The sequence below is a fragment of the Mandrillus leucophaeus genome, unplaced genomic scaffold (genome assembly GCF_000951045.1).
Source record: "Mandrillus leucophaeus isolate KB7577 unplaced genomic scaffold, Mleu.le_1.0 Scaffold227, whole genome shotgun sequence".
NCBI lineage: Eukaryota > Metazoa > Chordata > Mammalia > Primates > Cercopithecidae > Mandrillus > Mandrillus leucophaeus.
In genome coordinates this window covers 2,820,164-2,840,197 of record NW_012102332.1, presented here as the reverse complement: position 1 = coordinate 2,840,197, position 20,034 = coordinate 2,820,164, and the positions used below count along the sequence as shown (strand labels likewise).

The 20,034-nt window shown below is 47.5% G+C and overlaps 1 protein-coding gene across 1 annotated transcript in view; it reads left to right on the top strand.

Moving 5' to 3' along the window:
• The window catches only part of OCA2 (oculocutaneous albinism II), a 364,145-nt gene that overhangs the window by 147,073 nt on the left and 197,038 nt on the right, over positions 1–20,034 (top strand). Inside the window, 3 exon segments of the mRNA XM_011981483.1 lie at positions 2,928–3,075; positions 5,441–5,498; positions 8,755–8,863. Coding sequence (XP_011836873.1) covers positions 2,928–3,075; positions 5,441–5,498; positions 8,755–8,863 — 315 coding nt within the window.

Sequence of the window (20,034 nt, the reverse complement as noted above, 5' to 3'; positions counted from 1 at the left end):
TTTTTGTATTTTTAGTAGAGAAGGGGTTTCACCATATTGGCCAGGCTAGTCTCGAACTCTCAACCTCAGGTGATCCACTTGCCTCGGCCTCCCAAAGTGCTAGGATTAAAGGCCTGAGATAGATAGATAGAACAAGTGGTATTTTATGATTGACCAGGGGCAGATTGGTAGGAAGTGACTGTAGTTAAAGGTTACTAAGGAACAGTAAGAATTAAGAAATGTGAGAGGGTGAGGCCTGGACAAGCAGGTAACCTAGGACAGGAAGAAGCAGACGAGGCAAGAGCTGTGCCAGCATATCCTGGGCTGCTCCTGAGGCTCACACTGCCCTAGCATATGTTTATTTATGATTTATCTTACATCTCTTTCCAGTTTTGGAAGGCCATCTTGTAACTTACCAATTAAATTTTATCCTTTAGCATCAAACACAGATCTGACACCTGTGACACAATAATGTTAATGTGGAAATATAAAAGAGAATGACATTGACAAGACCAGGATGACATTTCAGTCTTGTGTTCCTGGAAGAACAATTGCATTATATAAAAACTAAGAAGGTAAGGGTAGGAGAGAGACTTTATGGGAGGAAGATAAAGTGTTCAGCTATGAGTTTGCAGCACACGGTTCAGAGGGAAATATTGGCAGCCAGCTGGGTCTGTGGTCTTGGACCTCGGCAGAGTAGACAGGGTGGGGAAATGAAGAGGAGGTGCAGAGGAAGCCTGGGAACTGATACGTGGACAGGTTTTGGTCAACTGAGTTCTGGGTGAATGGAGTGAGCTCCCTTCTCCTGGGCAAAATCCCTCCCTACTAAATTCCTTCCTAATTTGTGTATTACATTCCACAACTAGGAAGACAAAAGCGTATTACCTGAGTATTAATGCGTGGGCTGCTCTGAGTAGAGCAGCACATCCTTTTTGGTTTGATGGGTTAGAAGGCAGGTAGGTGCTGGGTGCACACTGAGATGGCTGAGGCTGCCCTGGAGAGTGAGCACCTGCAGTCGTCGCACAGGGACTGGAAGGCCGGCTCCACCAACACAGCCTTGGTTCCCAGGCTCTGCTTCTCCAGCATAAAGGCGTGGAGAGACTTCCAGCCTGCACCCAGCAGCTGGCACCAGATGAACCATGCAGAGGTGTGAGCCTTTTAAAGCTGACGAGCCGCTTCAGAAGGTGGCCCTTCACGGCGATGCCTTTAGAGAACGGCCGGAGAGTCTCTGGTACTTTGTGGACGGGCTTTTAGCAAGATTTAGAGCACCGGGTGAAATACTGGCTCTGTCTGAACTCACACTGGAGACCTTCCACAGATGGTGGTTTTGTGTTCAGTGTTCCAGAGAGCGAGTTCATTCGTTTTTTCCTTTACTTCCTCTTCCCCTTTCTTTTTATGTTATCATAGGCTCATAGGTGGTTTAACGAAGCGTGAGACTTTTCAAGAGGAAATGATGGATCTGTTTCTCTGAAGAGGCCTGTGAATTATACCCAAGTTTCTTTTATTTTAGTAAAGCTACAAAGCATCGATATGTGCTGAATGGAAACATATTATGTATCTTAGTTCTAAAGGTTTCATCTTGGTAGGGCTGAAGCTTTAAAGAAAGCCGTGTGCTAACTGGAATAGTCTGGTGCTCCCAGGCTCTGCGCTTTCTCTGAGTCTCCGCATGCTTCGTTTCCAGACTGCCTCCCTCTGCCTAACGCGTCTTTGTTGTTGCAGTAGGTCTGCCACGCCGTGGGTGAGGAGCACTCGCGTCCTGAGCAGAAGGGGCTGAAAGGTGGCATTTTCGCTTTCCACTGAACCCACCATGTCTGTGCTGCTTCCCGGGTCTTTGGGTGATCGCCTTGAATCTGCCCCGACCTGCTCTTCCGGTGCCCCAGCGCTTGGTTGAAAGGCTTTGTCTTTTCATCTTTAATTCGTGTGATAGGTAGTGTGGGGCATTGCACGTAAGGGGTGGTTCATGAAGATATTGTACTTTCTTATATTCTTTTAATGGATATTTCAAGAAACATGTCATGTTTTTAACAGTAAAATAGAGGTTAAATGTAGGTTTTCATGAAATATTTGAATATCTTTTTTTTTTTTTTTTTGAGACGGAGTCTCGCTCTGTCACCCAGGCTAGAGTACAGTGGCCAGATCTCAGCTCACTGCAAGCTCCGCCTCCCGGGTTTATGCCATTCTCCTGCCTCAGCCTCCCAAGTAGCTGGGACTACAGGCGCCGCCACCTCACCTGGCTAGTTTTTTTTTTGTATTTTTTAGTAGAGACAGGATTTCACCGTGTCAGCCAGGATGAAATATTTGAATATCTTAAGAGGCCATGAATTGACACATCATTTCTCTCTACTCTTCTCTACCAAAAGGTGTCTGAATTCAGTGATGGGTGAAAATTCTGCTCGTTCTGTAGATTCCAGCATTTCTTCAGGTCGTCTACCTCTCTCTTGCCTGTGTTAGAGGCTCAGTGGGGCCTGGTTGGAGGGCGCCTCCCTGTCTTCTGCCGCTTACCAGATGCCCTGCTGGAGAGCCCTGAGCACCTTCTCCTGAGAATTACACTTGTGTTTTCAATTGTCACTAGATCTGCTCCTGAAACCCCCTCAAAGATTGGGCAATGTCTAGATTTTGGCTGGAAGCAGATCCGAAATATTTCCTGCAAGAAGGGGAAAAGGTTGTCGGGCGCTAGCTTTGATGTGTTTGTTCAAGAAAGGAATTTATTCTTCACGGAAAGGGTTGAAATGGCGTTCGCTTTTGTGATAATTTTTACATGTCAGCTTTGTCATCTGGGCTGCATGGCAATAGCTCGGGTGCTGAGAAGCTCTGGGTGACCCTGGGCTACCTGCACGTCTCGAGTGTGTGTCTGCTCTGTCAGGCCTCGGCTGTGTGGGGAGCAGAGGAGGGTGTTGCTGATGTCTGAGGTCGTGGGAGACTCAAGCTTCCCTTTTCTTTCTCTGCAGAACTGAAGCACGAGATTCACGTCTGGCGCCTGACCGCTCAGCGCATCAGCCCGGCCAGCCGCGAGGAGACTGCCGTGCGCCGCCTGCTGCTGGGGAAGGTGCTGTCCCTGGAGCACCTGCTCGCCCGGAGGCTGCACACCTTCCACAGGTACGGGGCGGGGTGCTGCTCAGACTGTGCCGGTGTGCAGCAGAACGTTCCATGGCCCTATAAAACAGCGACACTAGCTGTATGCTAATATGTGATTTTTAGGTGACGCACACTGTGCTAAGTGCATTTTATCTAACCCTCACTGAGCTCTGCAGAGGGTACACAGCCGAGTTTAAGGACAAAAACAAAACAAAACAAAACGAAACACAAAACCAGAGGCTCAGAGTTTGAGCAGCGTGCCCAGGGTTGTGCAGCTTGGAAGGAGTGGCGGCTGGGGATGGAGCTCACACTCTCAACCGCTGGGCTGTCCCATCTCTCCACATGGTAATTGTTGCATGACAAAAACAAAAAACCATTAATGCAAAGACTAATCGGACAAAATATTCTGCCAGTAGTTGATTTTCAGGCACCCGAAAGACTATGAAAGCCCCACTCAATTTGTTTCCTGGCATTTGTTGTTAATCAAAGCTGGGACTTAAAGGGTAACCATGAATTGGTGTTTTTTCTCCTTGCTGTGACATGGTGCTGAGTTCCAAGCAGTCTTTGTTCTGGAAGCTCAGACAGAAGAAGCAGGAGCCTGGTGACCCCCCAAGGGATGCCAAAGCAGAAGCGTCCCCACAGCTGAGCTACGAGTGGGTGGAGGTGTCCATCTAGGCAAAGGGAAATGTGAACCCTTATGAACAAAGTCTAGAATGGTCTTGCATGTTGCCATTTGCTGAGCCCTGAGGGGTCGCCCTGCATGGGTGTCTCAGGGTCTGGCTGTTGGTGGGAGGATTCCCAGGCATTCCCACGGAGTCCCACACAATCCCGGAAGGAAGTGCTGGCTCTATGGCATTGGCTCCATCCCCGGCCCAGGACCCACCTCGCCCAGCAGTGCTGGAGCAGCAGGACCAGTGTCCTCAGGCCACAGGGAGGCCCTGAGTTGCAGGCTGGGGAAAAAATGACCACCTTTGGCAGCAGGCGCAGATCTTAAAGGAAGACGCTTCATAAATTAGAGGTAGAATAAATTGTCCTGTGTTGGGTGTTAAAGACACACTTAGTGCATCTCAGGTTACAAACGTGAGGAAACGTGGGCTCCGAGGCTCACCACGTTCCCATCAGCTCATCTGGTGTTACTCACACATGGGGAAACGGAGACCTGGGGAGGACGTGGCTTCCCAAGGCCACACCGTTGCTGAGAAGCAGATTACCATGAAGGTGTCCTAAGGCAAGGTTGGGCTCTGCAGGTTTTATTTTTTTTATTTTTTTGAGACAGAGTTTAGCTCTTCTTGCCCAGGCTGGAGTGCAGTGGCACGATCTCGGCTCACCGCAGCCTCTGCCTCCTTTACCTCCTGGGTTCAAGCAATTCTCCTGCCTCAGCCTCCCAAGTAGCTGGGATTACAGGCAGGTGCCAACCCGCCTGGCTGATTTTGTGTTTTTAGTAGAGACGGGGTTTCTCCACGTTGGTCAGGCTGGTCTCAAACTCCCAACCTCAGGTGATCTGCCCGCCTTGGCCTCCCAAAGTACTGGGATTATAGGTGTGAGTCACCGTGCCCGCCTGCAGGTCTTATTTTTACATTTTCTTTTTAAAAATTGTCCTCAGAATCATTCGACTGTGTCTGCTGTGATTCTTTGCGGCCCAGACCGGCTGTGAGGTCAGCCTCCTCTGATACTAAAACTGCATTCTTCATTGTGCAGCCCCTTTTCCCTAATTGGGGAAGGAGGAAGTCAGCCAGGAGGGTGGGCTGAGTCAGAAACATGGAAAAGGAGAGGCAAGTGGGAGCCACTAAAGGGGCTGAAACAGGCAGGAGGAGGCCACCCCAGCAGGAGCAGCACGGACAGAAAAGCCTTCAAAGCCGATCTTCCCCAACCGCTGACCTCAAGCGATCCTTCCCCCTCGGCCTCCCAAAGTCCTCGGATTTCAGGCGTGGAAGTGACCACTGATTGATGAAAATCAACGTTAAAGCAAGTGACATTTCTTTTACCATGTTTTTCTTTAGTTGGTTGTAAGAGTTGTGCAGGTTCAGTGCCCTCATCTTGGAAACAAAGAGATTCGGGAACGTAGAAGTGCACGTAAAGAGGAAAATAAAGAGGCTGACGGTCGCTGCCTTTGTCCGTGTGTGGATGTGGGGTTTTCATGAAGCATCCCGTGCGCAAGCTGTCCCACACACCTCCTCACACGCACTTCTTTCGTCATTCAGGCCATTATATGTATTTTTTTGGGAAAAGATAGAGTGAGCGCCCTTTCCAGCCAACCAGTGAAGCCCACTGGCCCCCCATGACTAGTCCTACCAGGCCATGTCGCAGACGGCGTCCAGGGACGAAGTGCTGGGGCTGCTGCTCCACGTGACCAGGGAAGTAATGAGTCTCTTTTTTTCTCTTTCAGACAGATCTCACAGGAGGACAAAAACTGGGAGACCAATATCCAGGAACTCCAGAAAAAGGTACGCAGCTTTCTTTTCTCAGGGATTTCGGATTCGCTTCTCCAAGAAGAGAGTGAGCGATGCCTTTCCTTTCCCTCGCATGACTGAACGCCGTTTCTCTTTTTATTTCTGTGGTCGTGCACGGGACATTGAACGCCGTTTCTCTTTTTATTTCTGTGGTCGTACACGGGACATTGAACGCCGTTTCTCTTTTTATTTCTGTGGTCGTACACAGGACGTTGCAATTTCTGTGTTTGGGTGAATGGGGAGAAATGTTTTCTGGAGACAGCAGGCTGATCTTGTCAGGACGTGGAAAGCGAGCGTCTTTGTAGGGCCTTCCCCTTTCCCTGCGCGTTGCGGGGCCTGCCCTCTGAGCGGGTGTCCCTGACCACCAGCCCTCTCCTGGCCCCAAAGGGCAGGCCCGAGTTCACACTTTGAGGGGACGGCGAGGCGTGCTGCGTGAAGTGGAGCAGCTTTAGGGACGGACATAGGATGCGTGAGTGTCCTGCCGACGGCTCCAACTTCTTGGGGCAGAGCTTTGGTTTTTTTTTTTTGGCTCTTTCTCAGCCCATTTATGAGCACAGAGGGCCCCTACCCAGTCGAGAGAGCTCTGCGCGAGATCTGCTGGGAGTTATCTGCATCTCGGTGACGTTTCAGATCTGTGCGGTTTATCTTCTAGGGAGAGACTAAACACCCACTCTAATTGTGACAGGCACACTCCACATGCGAGTCAGGTGTTTCCTAACGGGGCTTCAGCACACCTCACGTCTCTTGTGTCTATTTTCCATAAAGATGTTGGATGCGATCTGATGAGGTGCCTCAGTGCCTTCACACTCTGTCCTATGTAGACGGTCAGGGTTAGAAAAGAAAGGTGTAGCTGTGATACTCTTGCAGGCCCCAAGTTCATACAGATGATGCCTGCTTTGCTAGATTGTGGTGTTTTAGTCGTGAGCTGGAGAAGAACCGTGCGCGTCTCTGTGCACCTGCACGAGGACTACGGTGAGATGAAATGGAGAGGGAAGCCTTGGCAGCATCCCTGTATCACATCTAAGAATTCTTACAGAAGCGACCCTAGGGGTGTGTGTGTGTGTGCCGTGGAATACTACTCAGCCATAGAAAGGAATGAAATAATGGCATTCACAGCAACCTGGATGAACTTGGAGACCAGTGGTGAAGTAACTCCGGAATGGAAAACCAAACATCGTATGTTCTCACTTATAAGTGGGAGCCAAGCTACGAGGACATGAAGGCATAAGAATGATATGATAGACTTTGGGTACTTGGGGGGAAGGGTGGGAGTGGGGCGAGGGATAAAAGACTACGCATTGGGTACTGCGTACACTGCTGAGGCGATGGGAGCACCAAAAATCTCAGAAATCACCACTAAAGAACTTATCCATATAATCAAACACCACCTGTCTTCCCAAAACCTATTGAAATAAAAAAAAAAAGAAAAAAGAAACGACCTCAGGTATCTAGAAGGAGAGAATGTGAATGCCGCCCGAAAACTCTCCACTTCCGTGAGCTGCAGGATGCTGGAATGCTCTTGGACCTGCCCGCTCCTCCACCTCCGATCTTCGCACTGGCCGTGGCAATAGCCACTTTCTGTGGTTGCTGCGACCTCAGGGAAGGTTTGCAGTGCCTCCCTTCACACCTGGTGAGAACCCACATCACTCTCCTCTGAGCATTTCAAATCCTTTTCCTGCCATGCTCCTGTGGTCCTGATTGTTCAGCACAGAATCATGCAGGAACATCAGCCTTCCCCAGAGGGGCGACGGGGAGGATGAGAAGGGGCTGGCCGAGCCATGAGCCTTTGCAGTGGGCAGAGAGGGGCAGATGCTCACCGGTGGCCTCACTGCACATGGTGGAGGGGCTGTGTCAGAGCTGTTGTGACACGGAGGGGCTTGCATATGTTTTGGATGGCAGCAGCTTTACCTATGTGACCAGAGGAAGCAAGAGAGAAAATCTCTCTGTAGTTCTAGCTCTACCTCTGTGTGTCTGTATCTACATGTCTGTGTCTGTCCAAATCCAGATAGCTGTAGACTGCTGTGATGACAGATGTCTAGATCCACCTGCATCTACAAAGCTACAGATGTCAACACCTATCATCATCGCTGTCTGCATCTATCCACCTAGACAGACTAGACAGATGGGCGGACAGGTGTGCTGGTGGGTAGACAGATGGGCGGACAGGTGTGCTGGTGGGTAGACAGATGGGCGGACAGGTGTGCTGGTGGGTAGACAGATAGGTGGACAGGTGTGCTGGTGGGACCAGACTCAAGAAAGGATCTGATGCTTGCCAGGCGTGGTGGCTCACACCTGTAATCCCAGCGCTCTGGGAGGCAGAGGTGGGAGCATTGCTTGAGCCCAGGAGTTCAAGACCAGCCTGGGAAACGTGGTGAAACCCTGTCTCTACTAAAAATACAAAAACTAGCTGGGCATGGTGGTGCACACCTGTAGTCCCAGCTACTTGGGAGGCAGGCTGAGGTAGGAGGATCACCTGAGCCTGGGAGGTGGAGGTTGCGTTGAGCCGAGACTGTGCCACTGCACTCCAGCCTGGGTGACAGAGCGAGACTCTGTCTCCACGGAGACCTGGTAGACAGGGCAGGCCAACCAGGTGCCCATCTGTGCATGCTTCCCTGCCCTGGCCCCCTGCAGCCGTGGCCTGTGGGGCACAGTACCCTTGAGGCCTCACAGGGAGAGCCCTGTCTTGTGCTGACTCCCAGGTTGATGGAGGCCTTGCAGAGGATGAGATGCCTCAGGGCCTGCCCTTCTCCTGTGACTGGGCGGATTCCCGTGGGTGTCATCCCAGCGCTGAGTGCACCGCCTGCGTTCCAAGGGCCTTGTGCATGTCCTGTCAAGAGCATGGCCAGAGCCTTATCTGGGAGTCACAGTTCCGTGAGAAGGCTCAGCCTCATTGCCCTGCCTGTATGCTTGGCATGGTAGGGAAAGGAACAGTGAAGACGGCGCTGCCACCACAGGTGCCTGCAGAAATGCCCCGTCATCCTCTGATACCTGCTGGCCAGGTGTTTCATAACAGGGCTGTACTACTCTTGACATCTGCTGTGTTTATCTTTCATAAAGATTTTGAATGCAGTAATCCTGAATCTGTACAGTTTTCCTTGTAACACAGTACTTTGTCATTTTCTTTCAAGTTTGAGAGGTCACGTTTTTCATCATCGTGCAATCTGTCATGGTTCCAGTTGCGTAGGTTATGACGCCCTGCGGGAGTCAGAAGGTTGTGCAGAGACAATGAGCTGTGGTTTCTCTCTTACAGCATAGGATATCTGACGGGATCCTGCTCGCCAAATGCCTGACCGTGTTGGGATTTGTTATCTTCATGTTTTTCCTCAATTCGTTTGTCCCTGGCATTCATCTTGATCTTGGTGAGTCTAATTTAGCTTTTGTTCATAGGCTTTGTCACGTTCTGGATGGGAAGGTTTCAGAGTCTGTTCCCAGACACTGACTTCACCCACGGGCAGCTGGGCTGGTGGGAGGCCAGAGAGGTTTGAGATGGAGGGTGGGCAGCCCGCCCTGGGAAGAAGGCGCCTTTCCTTTTGGTTTCCTGGGCAGGAGGGAGGGAGAGAGAGATGCGTCTCCAGCCCCTTAGACTCTGTGCCATGGGTCCTCGGCCCCTCCAGGGTTGTCCGTGAGGAGGAATGTAGAGTGGGCACTGTCCTGTCTATTGTAGTTAATAACCACATCTGTACACGGTTCCCAGAAGAGACAGGAGCCACGTGGGCAAGGCCAGCGCTGCCCTCTGTGCCGCCTGCCATGCCAGTTAGGTGACAGCCTGTTCAGGAGTTCGGGAGAGCCCTGGCGAATGGTCAGCGCTCTGCAGGGCCCACTTGCCTCGTCTGAGGGTGCATCTGGCCCATGAAACTGTTCTCCCACCAGCCACTGTTGGTTTCTCTTCTCCCACTTTCACCACACCCATGGCTCTCAGACCTCTCCACTTTCTCTAGCCTGTGTCATGGCCAGGACCTGTCCCCACCTGAGATGTGGCTCCCTCAGGGGAAGCTCACCACAGAGCTTGTCAACCCCTGGCCTCCTCCACCCTCCATAAACGTTATCCATTCTCCTAGGCGTTTGTCAATTTCACAGTCATCTCCATTGGTGTCCTTACTGAAAACAAAACAAAACCCACCCACATGAAAGTGTAGGTTTATAAGAAGCATAAATTTGAGGTGGGGTCATAGTCTTTTCTTTTACCAAAGCTTTACCCATAGTTTTCCTTCAAAAGTGAGTTCTGCTAAGATGGTTAAAATATCCAACTTTTATCTTATTTTGTATAAAACCTTGATTCACTGTGAAATTTGAGGAGTGCAGCTGCCGTAGAAAGCGAAGCCTCTTAATTATGTAAAATAGATGGATAATGCCGCAAGCTTCAGTGATCCGCACCACATCATTGCTTCTGGGGTTCCTGGAAACCATCAGAAATTCATGGGCCAGAAGTTGATTTTCCTTTTCTCTTATATAAAAAAGCCACATTTCTAGATTCTCATACAACACATGATGTACGTGCTTTTGACTGGAGGTCCAGCTTTATGTTATGTATTCACAGCCCCTCAATTTCTTTCCCTTGATAATTTCAAATCCGACTTGCCAGGTGTCCTGGGCTTGGTTCAAGCTGGCAGGTATTATATATCCACACCTGAGAGCCGGTCTGCTTAGAATCCTGATGAGGTAATGATCCAAAGTTGGAGTGGTAACGGTACTGTGAATTTCAATTGCATTTGGTGGACTACATCTAGAAATTGCTGCAGTGTAATTATTTTTCATTACACCTCAGGCCGAATGTAATTTTAACATTAGAAACCTAATGACTACAAGAATGTTAGGTAGTCACCACTGGTAATTAAACACATTTAAAAAACTGGTGTTTTGTGGGCAGAGAGGTTCCATTAGGTGTTCACAGATAATTTTGCTCCTTATTTGAGAGTCTACTTTAGAAGAACATAGCAGGCATTTTAAAAACTAAAAAGATACAAGAGCTTGCATTCAATTTTATTAACATTTGGCAACAGTCCTTGTATAAAAAACAATACTTTAATACTTAAAGTCACATCTTTAACTATATGGACTTTAAAAATCTTGGTTACTATGAAACTTTTAGCCGGGAAGTCTACATTGTTTTACAAAATGTCTCATCTCCTTTTGTGTGGTTGTTACATCTGTGGATGATGGTCATGTTTATTTTCTGCTTTTAAATCCTGTTTTGTTTTTAGTTGGGGTTTGCGTTCAGGTGATTTTATCTGGGGATCCAGATATTTGCATATTCATCAGGATAAGTTAGGTTGGCTAGGAGAAGAGTTTGATTGGCATATATTTTAATGGAATACAGTTTCCTTAGAGTGATAAGAACTTTTCTGATAGAACAGGGGGCAAAATGGACACAAGATCTTCCCAGGGCTTCAGCCAGTAGCAACGTGATCATTTATCTTTGGCGAAGTTCTGTTTTCTTTTTAATTTTTTTACATGTAACAGTGTTTTTTTTTAAATATTTTTGAGACAGAGTCTCACTCTGTTGCTCAGGCTGGAGTGCAGTGGTGCAATCTCAGCTCAGTGCAGACTCTGCCTCCTGGGCTCAAGCAATTCTCGTGTCTCAGCCTCCAAAGTAGCTGGGATTACGGGAATGCGCCACCACTCCTGGCTAATTTTTGTAGTTTTAGTAGAGCTGGAGTTTCACTATGTTGGCCAGACGGATCTCAAACTGCTGACCTCAGGTGATCCTCCCACCTCAGCCTCCCAAAGTGCTGGGATTATAGGCGTGAGCCACTACGCCCGGCCAGAAGTTCTGTTTTCAGTGTGTCCTGCTGTGGAAGTTGAGCCTTGTTCAATGTGATGTCATATAACAGAAGTGACGTCATATCACACGATGTGCATGATGTAACACGTGACATCATCTAATACAGTGCATACACTGTCCACTACGTGACATTATAACACAATGTAATTGCATATAACACAGGGTGCTGTCATGAAAAAATAACGCGTTATGAAACAAAATGTGACATCAGATAACATTTCTTCATTTAAGAATCCTAAACTAGACACAGCATTGACTCTTTCTCTTTTTTTTTTTTTTATCATAGAGCAAAACTGACTTTTCCTTTGGATGTAGCTTTCTATGGATTTTAACACATAAGTAGATTTATGTAACTGCCACTGCAGTCAGAGTACAGGACAGCTGCGTTACAGACCTTTCTCAGCTGTTCTTTCGTGGCCACCCTCCCCCGGTCCTGGCAAGGACTGATCTTGTCTCCATCCCTATGGTCTTGTGTTTTTGGGGCTGTCGTATACACAGAATCCGATCGTACGCCACCGTTCGAGACTGGCTTGTCTCACACAGCGTAATGCCTCTGTGGTGCACCCAAGTTGCTCTGTGCATCAGTAGTTCATTGCATTTGGCTGGGCGTGGTGGCTCACGCCTGTAATCCCAGCACTTTGAAAGGCCAAGGAGGGTGGACTGCTTGAGCCCAGGAGTTCGAGACCAGCCTGGGCAACATGGCAAAATCCCGTCTCTACAAAAAATACAAAAATTAGCTGGGCGTGATAGTGTGTGCCTGTAGTCCCAGCTACTTGGGAGGCTGAGGCAGGAGGATTGCTTGAGCCTGGGAGGTGGAGGTTGCAGTGAGCTGAGATTGCACCACTGCACTCCAGCCTCAGTGACAGAGCCAGACCCTATTTCAGAAAAACAAAAACAAAAACAAACCCAAAAAGCTACTCTAGACACTTTTGAGTACATGGTTTTCTGTGAACTTCGGTTTTTATTCTCTGGGTGGATTTCCTTCTCTTGAGTGGCACTGCTGTGTCATACGGTGGGTGTGGATTTTATTTTAAAAGAAACTGCCACCCCGTTTTCTAGTGAGGCCAACCCCTTTGCGTTCCCACAGCATGTGTGGGAGTTCCAGCTGCCTCGCACCCTGACTAGCACATGGAGCAGTGAGAACCCTCCTGGAGTTCCACAGCACCTTCTGCAAACCGTAAATACATTCTCTTGATTTCTTTCCTCTTCTGTCTTCTGACCTCCCCCTTCCCAGCTAGACTCAAGGACCTGGTCCGTGTGCCTGCATTTCCCCTTCCTGGTGCCTGGTGCTAATGCCTGGTTCATTAATAGAAGCAAGGTGTAGGTTTAAAGGATGCACGAACAAACTTCTTGTTACTGCTCGCAGATTCCAACTTAACTATTGTGGGAATTTCCTATGTGGCTGACCCAGTCAGGGGCACAGCCTGAGGCAAAGGCTCACATGTGTGTTCTTCATGCAGGAGCTTCATCCCAGGGAAGAGGAGTGAGGGATGGGGGCCGGGCAGTGAGGGGAGCGAGCGCAGGCACCACTGCCCCAGCGTGCTGGCCTTTGGGACAGGCCACTGGAGCTCCATCCTGCAGGGCTGTCTGAGTGGAGGTACCCAGTACATCTCAGGGCTGTCTGTGGGGTTGAGTAGAGCAGGAAGGAATGTTTACTGGCTGATGTGCGTGGCCCATTGGTCTCAGCTCCTTCCCGTGGGATGCCAGAGTGCATGTGTCCAGCTGCATGTGCCGAGGCCATGCGACCACACCCACAGGGCGGCCCAGGCGGAGAAGGCATCAGGGTGTGGGCTCCAGGGCAGGCCTTCTCGGTGCATCTGTGTGAGGGTGGTCGGGCCACATGGAGCTGGCTGTGGTGACAGACAGGAGAGCCCTGAGGGACCCAGGGGGGTGCAAGAGGTGGCACAATGGCAAAGAAGGGTGAGCAAGGGCCAGGGTCACAGTTCACACCCATCCGGCAAAGAGGTGGCTTCCGACGTGCAGGGACCATCACCTCACAGCACAGCAGGACCGAGCCCAGCCTGGGCGCCAGCTCCGCAGAGGTCTGCAGTCCCTGCGTGAGGCCCTTGATGCCAGATGGTTTCGTGGGGGCCAAGGGAGAGTTTTCCCCTTGGGGCCTCTTGAGTTTCGCTGAAAAAACAACTAACAGCAGGCAGAGTAATAGGAGAAAAGGCACACACGTTTATTTAACACGCGTACTAACAGCAGGCAGAGTAATAGGAGAAAAGGCGCACGCGTTTATTTAACACGCGTACTAACAGCAGGCAGAGTAATAGGAGAAAAGGTACTAACAGCAGGCAGAGTAATAGGAGAAAAGGCGCACGCGTTTATTTAACACGCGTACTAACAGCAGGCAGAGTAATAGGAGAAAAGGCGCACACGTTTATTTAACACGCGTACTAACAGCAGGCAGAGTAATAGGAGAAAAGGCGCACACGTTTATTTAACACGCGTACACAAGAACCTTCAGAATGAAGACCCAAAGATACCGGAGACATTGACCATGTTAATATTTAGGTTCAACCAAGTGTGGAGAGCCGGGTAGAAACGGGATTGGAGAAAAAGGGGTATGACTGGGTGCTGACAGACTGCGTGGGAACCCCAGCAGGGCCTGTCTGTCCAGAATCTTCCTGGCCTGTCGGAGCAGCACTCCTTCCTTCTGGGTGTGGGACAGGCCCCTCTCTGGAATGGGGGTCGTAGGACCTACGGTCAAACAAGGCAGGCCAGACCGTTTCTTCATGGCCGGTTTTCACACAGAAAGGCGGGGGGATACAATGAGAATAACACTTTCGGTTTTATGGCTGGCTTTGGAGAAAAGAGTTCTGGTTTCTATGACCTGCCTTGGGAAAGAGGGATTCTAGTTTCTTTGGCAGCCTCGGGGGAGAATGGGACTGAGAGATGGGCAGGCAGGAGGAGGGCAGAGAAAACTTTCTTCTGATGAAACAAAAACTTCAGCTGAATTAAATTTAAAGGAGTTTAATTGAACAATGAATGATGCGCAAATCGGACAGCGCCCAGAATCACAGCAGATTTACTGTGGAAACTGCTCATCAAGGCTCTAATGAGACTAACAAGTCTAAGAGACTCCAGGGGTGCCTTTGGTCAGAACAAACTTATGGACAAAAAAGGTAAAATGACGTACGGGAGTCAGAAGTGAGGTACAGAAACAGTGAGATTGGTTACAGCCCGGCGGTTGCCTTATTTGAACACGGTTTGAACATTCAGCAGCCTATGAGTGGTTCAAGTATGGCCATGGGGATTGGCCGACACTCGGCCATTGTTAGAGATGCACACTGTTAGTTAGGCTTTCACTTTGTCTAACTGTTAAGCTAGGTTACAGTTCATCCACAAGGACTCAAATACAGAAGCCCAGGGTCCTTCTCAGGCCGTCATTAACTTGCTTTAACGCTTCCGACGCCTTCATTTTGGGGTATTGCTTTCTGAGCCCCAGAAGTTTCAAAATTCAGATTTTTTTGTGGTTTTAGAAAGATAATTCAGTGAGCATACTGAATTGTGGATATGATGTAACACACTCTGAGAGGTTCAGGGCCGCACCCTGTCATCCGAGCACGATTTCTGCAGCGAAACACGATTATTTACACAAAATGGGACAAATAAAGACTGCAAACAACCTCATTCCTATTCAAGTCAGGTGTTTTTGAATTTTTTACATCAAAACATATAGAAAAAGTTTGCTTTTCTGAAATTAGGGTTTCAAGATTGTGGATAACTGATTATGAACCTATGAAAAGAATCAGCGAGGCAGGCTTGAAAATGTTATCTTTGGCCTTAAAATTTAGAGCCTTGATGAGCAGTTTCCTAGGCCTCCGCCTCTGATAATTAGTTCAGAACGTACCCCAGATTCTCTCATGATGTGTTTGATTAGATTTCAGTTCTGGAAAATTTTCCGTCATTATTCCCCTGATTATGGTTTTGAGATTGCTGGTCTTCTCCGTGTCCCTTGGTGTGCCTCTGGTGGAGCACTTTTATTGTTGTCTTTGTGAAAGTATTTTTAGCTACAGATAAAGCAATCTATTGGCTCTGTCTTAAGCAAAATAGAGGATTATTAGAATAATAACAGGCCGACAGGCTCCAAGGACACGGGGCCCCTCAGGGGCAGGCTCAGGAAGGAGGAAGGGTCCAGATGGAGGGCGCCCACCGCCCCGGCCTCTGCAGTGCTCTGTCCTCAGCCCCTCGCTTCTCTGCGACCGGTTAGTGCATCTTTTTTCTGCTCATGACAGAATAGTGGTTGCCTCACCAGTTTCCCAGTTTATAGGACCTTGATTTCAGCCACACCCAGAGAAGAGGCTATTTTGAATACCTAGTTCCCAGGTGAAGAGGAGTCTGCTTGGCCTGGTTGGTTTCTTTCGTCTCCTGGCACAGGAAATTTTGAGCAGGCGGGCAGGAACAAGTGGTGAGACGTGGCCCGGGGTGGCTGAGGCGTACTTCTTAGAGGAGGTCGCTATGAGCTGGACAGACGTTCCCGAGGCTTCCTGATATATCTTCTATGCACTCTAGTTACTAGTAAGATTCATGTCGGCTAAGCCATTCATATATCCATCCTCTCATTCATGCGTTTGTATGACACATGCAGGCAGTGGCCTCGGGGTTGGTTGGGGCTCGTGTGGTGAACATAAAAACCACATTGCTGCTCTCCTAGGTCGTCTTCTCTAGAGGGGAGATGGATCTGTATTTATTCTACCAGGGACTCACGTAACTGTCCAGAGGGTTCCTCTTGCCCGCCGCCCAAGGAGACCAGATTTATGGAGGCAGAGTTACTGCAGTAGGGATGGAGTTTTACCCATGTAGAGCTGGCTAAATGGAAGACTGGAGTTGTGTTATTACTGAAATCAGCCTCTCTGATTCGGAGGCTCGGGTTTTTCAAGGACAGTTTTGGGGAAGAATGGCAGGGAGGGTGGCTAGGCAGTAGGCGCCTGCTGCCAGTCGGTCGAGGGTGTAAATCACAGGGGTGTGGGAAACGGTTCTTCTGCACACGGAGAATCACTTCTGGGTAAGCCGCAGGAGCAACTGGCCAGTCCAGATGGAGCCATCGGTCTCAGACATGCAGAAACCCTGAAAAGGTATCTCAAAAGGCCAGTCTTAGGCTCTACGATAGAGATGCTATCTGCAGGGGTAACTGGGGAAGTTGCATATCTTGTGACCTCCTGAATAATGGCTGGTAATCTTCTACGTCTACACTTTAGCAGAATTCAGTGTCTCCTATCCTCCTATCCTGGTGTTCTTTGATTAGCTTTACAAATGCAATTGAGTTTTGGGGAAGGGCTGATATCATTTAAGCTATAAACTAAATGTCTGCCAAAGTTAGCTTGCCTTAAGCCCAAGAATAATTAAGGGCAGCTTGAAGGCTAAAGGCAAGAGGGGGGTTGGATAGATCAGATCTCCCTCACTGTCATAATTTTCTCACTGAAACAATTTCTGCAAAGGTGGTTTCAGTCACATTAGGGGCAGCAAGGACCACACAGCTAATGTAGACACCAAGACCTTCAGAGCTGTGATGCAGAGACAGGCCAAGGGTATCAAATGGGGAAGCCCAAAATGATAATTTCCATAGCCAAGGTGTCCATGAAAAGAGAGAAACTCTGTAAATTATTTGAAGAGATCTATCCTGAGACAAAAATGAGTGACCATGGCCCGTGACACCATTCCAGGAGATCCTGAGAACGTGTACCCAGGGTGGTTGAGTTGATTTTGTACATGTTAGGGGGGCAGAAGTTACAGGAAGACGTTCATCAATACATGTAAGGTGTGTATTGGTTCAGTCCAGAAAGGTGTGACAACTCGAAGCAGGGGGCGGGGTCATAGGTGGATTCAAAGACTTTCTGATTGGCCATTGGTTGAAAGAGTTAAGTTATTATCTAAGTCCCAGAATCAATAGAAAGAAGAGCCTGGGTTAAGATAGGGGGTTGCAGAGACCAAGGGTTTTATCATGCAGATGAAGCCTCCAGGTAGCAGGTTTCAGAGCTCTTATCAGACCTAAAAAAATACCAGAGTCTTAGGGAAAGGATCTGGAAAGGGAAGGGGATTCTCCACAGAATACAGATTTTCCCCACAAAAGACAGCTTTGCAGGGCCATCTCCAAATGTGTCAAAGAAACATATTTTGGGGTAAAACACTTGGATTTCTTTCAGGGCCTGCTGTCTGTCATGTGATGCTGTACTAGACTCAGGCTGGAATTTGGTCTCTCATTGGTATGCCTATTCTATCAGTCTTAAGATCCCTGTTTTAATATGAATGCTGGTCAGTTGTGCCTGAATTCCAGAGGGAGGAGGGTACAGTGAGGCACAGCTGAACCCCTTCCCTCCCATCATGTCCTGAACTAGTTTTTCGGATTTCTTTGAAATGTCCTTGGCTGAGAGGGGCTCCGTCAGTTGGTTAAGGAGCTTAGAAATTTGTTTTTGGTTTACAAAGTTACAGATGAGAGGCCTAATGAAATCTACAAAAGAAATGAGGAGCTCTTACTGGAAAGGCTATGGCATATTAGAAAAAATCCATGATATATGTAAACTATTTAAGTCAGTTATTACATACAGTTTGTGTTAACCTGATAATAAAAATATTTAAATCCCTGGATGGCTCTATTCTAATTTTCATCAAATATTCATCTTAAATGAATGTAAATATCTAAGAGATTATTTCAGAATGATGATAAATATAATATAATGCAATATAAGATAATGTAATATGATGTAATATAATATGGATCTGGATTTATAAGTCAATTAGAATAATTAGCTTCTTTCCTTATTATCCTCGCCATGGGTAAAATTACCACATTTCATCATAACACTGAAGAAGTGAAATCATGGGAGAGAGAATGACTCAGTTTTTTAAAAATGGAGATATAGAATTCACACAACATAAAATTTATCTTGCGAAATTATATCATTCAGTGTATTTTAGTATATTCACAAAGTTGTACAACCATTGCCAGTATCCAGTTCCAGAACGCTTTCCTCATTCCCCAAATAATCTTGTACCCAAAAGTAGTCACTGCCGCACTGTTTCCCCCTTTCCCCAACCTTCCCCAAATAATCTTGTACCCAAAAGTAGTCACTGCCGCACTGTTTCCCCCTTTCCCCAACCTTCCCCAAATCTTGTACCCAAAAGTAGTCACTGATGCACTGTTTCCCCCTTTTCCCAACCCCCAGACCCTGGAAACCACTAATCCTACTTTGTTTCTGGATTTGCCTATTCTGAACATCTCATTTAATGGAATCATTTAACATGTGGTTTTTTGCGTCCAGCTTCTTTCACTTGGCATAACATTTTCAAGGTGCATCCGTGTTGCATCATGGATTAATGCTTCATTTCATTTGGCTGTATGATATTCATATATATGTTTTATATTATACTATGTATATTATATATGTAAATATGTCATATATCACATATATATCATAATATATAATATGTATCACAATTTACCATTTATTAACTGATTGACCTAGGAGTGGAACTGCAAGGTCATATGCAACTCTCTGTTGAACTTTTAGAAACCCCGCTAATTGCTTTTCCAGAACAGTTGTACCTTTACTTTCCAGATGGAAATGCATGAGCGTTCTGATTTCTCCACACTTTCACCAGCACTTGTTATTGTGTGTGTCCTTGATTCTGCTCATCATAGCAGGCGTGAAGTGGTACTTCATTACAGCTTTGATTTGCATTTCCTAGTGGTGAATGACATTGAGCATCTTTTCTGTGCTTGTAGGCCATTTGTGAAATGCTCTTTTACTAAATAACACGTGAACTTGTTTTTTCCATCGGTCTGGAAATTTCAGCTGCGATGCACAGTAACGACAGCCTTCTTTTGCTCTGAAGGAGATTTTGTTCCTGACTCTGGAGCATTTTTACCCATTTGAGTCTCCCTTCCTGAGCATCATGTACACACTGTGAGATACGAGGATGAGGAAGGCCAGTGTCCCTCCTCTAGTTGCTTAAAACCGCAGCCTTGCCAGGAGCCTAGTGAGGCGTTTCATAGGGTTGGTCATGATTCTCCACATGTGGGGGTTCACATTGGTTGTGGTCTCCTTTTGTTAGCTCCAAAATGTTTTGACTAATGCAGCCAATATCCTCCATTGAGTACCCACAGGTTAATGAATTTGGGGTTGAGCAAATTCATTTAATGACTGTTTCTCGCTTCATTTTTCATTCCAAATGGCTTGGATCACAGGCCTGCATATAACCGTAAGATTGCTGAGATTTTTAAAAGGGTGAATAATTTTGGTGGAGTACCACATTAGCTTTAAAACTGTGGATTTCTCAGAGATGTTAGTGGTCTCTGTTTGAGTAAAAATATCTGTGAGTTATGAGTGGGAGAGTAAGGTGTTAGACATGCATTCATCGAGAGAATTGTTAACCCTCTCACATCGAATGGTTACTACTTACAGTTTTTTCATTGATCATTACCCTTAACATTCTGCATTGTCTCAATATATATTAACATTTTTCTATGTAAATTATATTTCTCCCTTAGCATGAATAAGAAGGACAATCTTCATATTCGCTATAGAAAACCAAATCTGGAGAAATCACAGCTACAGAATTATTAGAAATATTGGGACCAAGAGATTCTTCTTTTCAGGGCTCAGGATATCCCTAACTTTGCAGTCACAATGCTGAGAAGAGTTAGGTTGTGTCGACATTTTCACTTGCTTGTCTGAAGCTACACTGTGGTCGTATTTAAATTCCTCAACGTAGGCCGGGCGCGGTGGCTCACGCCTGTAATCC